Source organism: Sarcophilus harrisii, chromosome 5 (assembly GCF_902635505.1).
Source record: "Sarcophilus harrisii chromosome 5, mSarHar1.11, whole genome shotgun sequence".
Classification (NCBI taxonomy): Eukaryota; Metazoa; Chordata; class Mammalia; order Dasyuromorphia; family Dasyuridae; genus Sarcophilus; species Sarcophilus harrisii.
In genome coordinates this window covers 86,354,171-86,359,634 of record NC_045430.1, presented here as the reverse complement: position 1 = coordinate 86,359,634, position 5,464 = coordinate 86,354,171, and the positions used below count along the sequence as shown (strand labels likewise).

Here is a 5,464-nt window from a genome sequence, read left to right as displayed (position 1 = left end):
TACAATGATCAAAACACAGAGAAAGTTCCTTTGCCTTATGAAATGGATTCTTGATGAAATATTGGTTGATGATTATTGCTGTGGTCCCTCTTCTAGCTCAGAAATTTTTTTCATTCTGTGATTTTATAAGTGGTTCTGTTGTAACTAAATCTTTCACTTTCACTTGTCCTTATTCTGCTTTTTTATTTTCACTAGCAGGTCTTATATTTGGGTAATGAAACAAAAATGAGAAACCACACAGTCGTCACAGAGTTCATCCTCCTGGGACTTTCTGATGACCCCAAACTGCAGGTTGTGATTTTTCTTTTTCTGCTTATTACCTATATCTTAAGTATTACTGGGAACCTCACCATCATCACCCTTACCCTGCTGGATTCCCACCTTCAGACACCCATGTATTTTTTCCTCAGGAATTTTGCCTTCCTAGAAGTCTCTTTTACTACTGTTTGTATTCCTCGATTCCTGAGCACCATTATTACTGGAAACAAAATCATTTCTTTTAACTGCTGTGCAGCTCAACTATTCTTTTTCATTTTTATGGGGGTTACTGAATTCTACTTACTTACAGCCATGTCCTATGATCGTTACGTTGCCATCTGCAAGCCCCTGCATTATACAACCATTATGAGCAATAAAGTCTGCATCTTGCTTGTCCTCTGTGCTTGGCTGGGTGGATTCCTGACCATTTTCCCACCCCTCATGCTTCTTCTGCAGCTTGATTATTGTGGGTCCAATGTTATTGATCATTTTTCCTGTGACTTTTTCCCCCTCTTACAACTGTCTTGTTCAGATACACAATTCTTAGAAATAATTGGTTTTTATTTTGCTTTGGTGACTTTGCTGTTTACATTGGGATTAGTGATTCTGTCCTATATGTATATCATTAGGACAATTTTGAGAATCCCTTCTGCTAGCCAGAGAAAAAAAGCCTTTTCCACTTGTTCATCTCACATGATTGTCATTTCCATCTCCTATGGTAGCTGCATTTTTATGTATGTGAATCCCTCGGCTAAAGAAAGAGCATCATTGACCAAAGGAGTAGCTATTCTCAATACTTCAGTTGCTCCCATGCTGAACCCTTTCATTTACACCCTAAGGAACCAACAAGTAAAACAAGCCTTCAAGGATGTTATTCAAAAGGTAATGCCATTCTCAAGAAAGTAAAATGTTATATTGTTATCAGTGAGAGAAAAATTTGAAGTTTAGGAATATTTAATAGTACATCTAAATCTTAATTGAATATTGCAAATCACTACTCCCTCACATTACACTTAATTTCATCTTTTCCATCTTCTTATTTGCATTTCCATTAGTGCAACTTTTACTATTCAGCATTCCTTGACTAAGACCTATTTGTGGCAACCCTGGAAAGCCAGGCTCCTCCTATAAACTTTTCCCCCATATCTAACCTATCCATCTCATAGAGATTGAACCTCTCATAGAGGTTGAATGAAAAGTAGAGTTTGGATTTTATCCACAAATGAAAATACTGTTCTTTGATTGAATATTTTATATGGTGTTTAATGTACTTTGTAATTTAATGTCCAGGATCAAGTGAAAAGTACTGATGCTGATGGACTTATTGAAGTGGAAAAGAAATACTTTATTGTTCCTGTTGGATAGTACTACTAATAAAAATAACCCATTTATATAACACTTTAAATTTTGGAAGCAATTTACATAAATTAACTTATTTTATTCTTATCACCATCTTTGAAGCTATGTTCTATTATTTTCCTTATTTTATAGATGAGGACAATGAGGCTGAAAAAGATTAAGTGACTTGCCTAAAGTCACATACCTAATTAATATGTTAGGCAGCATTCAAACTCAGTATCCCTAAATCTAGGTCCTATGCTTTGTCTGTTGCCTCTCCTATCTTTCTTCTTATATTCTTTGAAACATTAGAATATCAACTACTTGAGGACAGAGTTTGAATCTTTCCCTTGTTGGAAAGAAATTAATTAATGTTGCTAACAATATTTCTAAGCAATTAATATTAAATACATCCCATAAATATATTCCCTCTTCTCTAATTATTCAGTGTCTCTCAGTTCATTTCCTTATCATTTCCTGCTTGGATTACTGTAATTAATTGGTCTCCCTACATCCAGGTCCTTGGTTCTTCAATTCATCTCCCATAAAGCTTCTAAATTGATATTATTAAAACACATATCTAATAAAATGACTTGGCAATCTTCAATGAATTTCTGTTGTCTCTAGATAAAAAAAGAAAAATTCTTATTTGATCTCCACTTACAATACCTTGTCAGTTTTATTTCATATTGATCTTCATTCTACTAGCTATTTCCCTATACAACATTCCATCATTTGCAATAATGCTTTTGTATAAATATTCTCCCATATTTGGAATCTCCTTCATCTATACTTTTATCTTATCAATTTTCTAACTTTGGTTATATAATAACTCTGATACTACTTATACAAGACCTTTCTTGATTACCTAGGTTATGAATCAGTCAATAATCAGTCAGAAAGCATTTATTATGTGTCAGGCAAATATTTAGGTCACATAATGAGAAGAACAGACTCGATGGAAAACACCCTAAAGTTGAAAAAAAAATTGAAGGCAAAAGGTAAAGAGGACAGTAGAAGATAAGATGAATAGACAGTGTCATGGAAGCAATCAATATGAAGGAAATCATGATAAATAGGGTAATTTATACAATGTAATATTGTTTACCTGCTCCTTGATTTCCCTCATTAAATGAAATTTCTAATTATGATGGATGGCAGGAAAATACAAAAATGAGACAAGATTTATAAAGTATATAGCATAGGAGTCACATATTAAAGGAAGGGAAAGTCAGGTGCTTCAGAAATTTTAAACTTATGAGAACAAGGGAGGAACAATGAAAAACAAGTAAGAATACAGTTGAAGCACCAGAAAATAAAATTTGCAATAGACAAAAAAAAAGAGAGAAATAGTGATAAGAATAAATCAGTAGCTCTTGGAAGAAATGAGAGTACCAAAGATGACTCATTAGCTTTCACTTTTTATTCAGAAAAGACTCTGTATTTGTAATATTCTTCTGATGTTTCAGTTTTCAGTTTCTTAAGGATTTTAGGTAATGATAAGCTAAATGCCAAGTCAGGGACAGGGTTAAAATATTCATTCCCTTTATTTCCACTCATATGTCAACAAGAAAATTTAAAAAACAGAATTGTATCAAAGGATTTGAGCTTTAGAAAGAGATCTCAACAGCTATAAATCCCATAAAAGAATCCTTGTTCTAAAACTGCTAATAGTGGTCAATCATCCTCTGTTTGAAGACTTCCAAGGAGAGCTTCCTTTTCTAGGAAGCCCATTATTTAATTTTTTTATAACATTCATTTTTAGGAATATTTTCCCAACATCAAACTTAAATTTTCACTTTTTTCAAATTTCTATAACTTAGTTCTCTACTGTGGGGTCAGAGAGAACAAGTCTAACCTCTCCTCCAAATGACAGCTATCATGTCTTTTATAAATGTTCTCTTCTTTTGGCCAAACATGCCTAGTTTCTCCCATAGGTCAAATGGCATTGATTTAAGATCTTTCAACTTCCTGCTTGTGCTCCTGTGAAAGCTGTATAACTTAACAGAGTTTTTAAAACTGTGGTACCATAATGAAGCACAATACTCCAGATAAGAAACTGTTGAGGTCTAAACCATTGAAAGAGTGCCAACTTCTTGTTTCTGGAAATTATTTTTCTCTTACTGAGGGCAAAATAATTTTAATAACAGTGTTAACACTAACTCATCTTGAATTTGTAGTCTCCTAAACCTCCCCCTACCACCAATCTTTTTTTGGAATAACAACTCTATAACGTTATGTCTCCCCTCTTCAGTACTTGTCAAGTTGTTTTTTCTACCCAAATGTAGAGTAGGAAACTCATTTATTATTTCAAAATAAATTCTGTTCACTTCTCTAACCTGTAAATTATTTTTACATGTTTTCATTTAGTCTATTTAATCTAATATATTCTATGTCACCGCAAATTCTATTGACATGCATGTCTGTTTTTATGCTGTCATCAATAAAAATAACATTATCAAAGAGTTATGCATAGATTCTTAGGATATTACACTAGAGACCTCTTATCATGTTGATATTAAACACTGTCCTTGAAATCCAAATATCTATCTAATCTACTTAGTTATATTATTAATATATCACTTTTATTCTTTTCCACAAGAATTGTATTTAATGATTTATGAAATACTTTGTTAAAATTTGGATAAAGTACATATGAGTACTTCAATAATTCACCGGTTCAACTTCCTTATCAACAGGATCTCTTCTTAGTGAAATCATGCTGACTTTTTGTGGTACTACCTCTCTTTCTGGATCTTCTTCAATCATTTTGTCACTGTTTTGTTTTAGAACTTTCCCCAATATTTTAAGTTAATTTCAGTGCCTTAAAATTTGCAGATTCTTACATTAAAAAAAAATTTAGTACAGTATATGCCTTTCTTTATAATGTACATATATGTATACATACATACATATATATATGTATATATATATATATATATATATATATATATATATATATATATAGTTTATTTGTTTATTTTACCCATAATAGTGAGGATCAAATGGGAAAATATTGATAAGGACTGAATAATTTCCTTAGCACACAGTAAGTGACATTTATTAATGCTTCTTTCCTTGTTTCCTTTCTTTCTTGAGTTCTGGAGGAAAAAAAAACTCTGTTTTTCAGGATATTTAGGCTATTAGTAACTCTGCAATCATATCATTAGCATGGCTACTATCCAAAAGTAATGTTTATTAAAGCCAGATGACTTGAGTCCATCAAAAGTAGCACATTGAATGGTTCAAGGAAAGAAGGATAGATTAGCAATCAGAAGATCTGGGATCAAATTATGAGTCTGCCACTAACTCTCTGTATTTGGGGGGTGGGAGGGAATATGACCAGTAATCATTAATCTTAGACAAAATCATACTTAAAGATTCAAAATATCAGACATACTAATATTGTTTTAGATGCACGTTTACATATGAGTAAATGTTTAAGTGTATATAAATATGTTTGCATGTTCCTCTATGTGTGTGGGTATATAGTTATACGTATTTGTGTGTGGGTCTATAGGTTGATGTGAATACCTATGTATTTGTGTGTGTATGTGTGTGTGTGTGTACTTAACTATAGCCTGCTTGGGTCAGGTAGGGGAATGAAAATGGTCAAAAAAGAATGAAGTAACAAAGGTGTGCAGCAGAGAACAAAAGAACAAGCTATGAAGAAGCAAAGAAATGATGGACACTAAAAAATATAATTTCTTCTACTATTATATATTCTTTTTTGAACTGGAAATTTATTGGTAAATATTTTGAATCTTCCCTGATGTTCTGCTGAGGACATGACAATATTCTGTTTTGTTTTGTTTTCCTTTATGTCTTCCTTTTTTCTATTCTGTTTTTAATAAACTAAATTTTAAAA

The 5,464-nt window shown here is 32.1% G+C and overlaps 1 protein-coding gene across 1 annotated transcript; it reads left to right on the top strand.

The window, feature by feature from the left end:
• The first annotated feature begins 207 nt into the window (after positions 1-207).
• On the top strand, positions 208-1,164 carry LOC100922237 (olfactory receptor 6C3). The gene has a single exon (XM_012551682.2). The coding sequence runs from the start codon at positions 226-228 to the stop codon at positions 1,162-1,164; it is 939 nt and encodes a 312-aa protein (XP_012407136.1). The 5' UTR covers positions 208-225.
• The last annotated feature ends 4,300 nt before the right edge of the window (positions 1,165-5,464 follow it).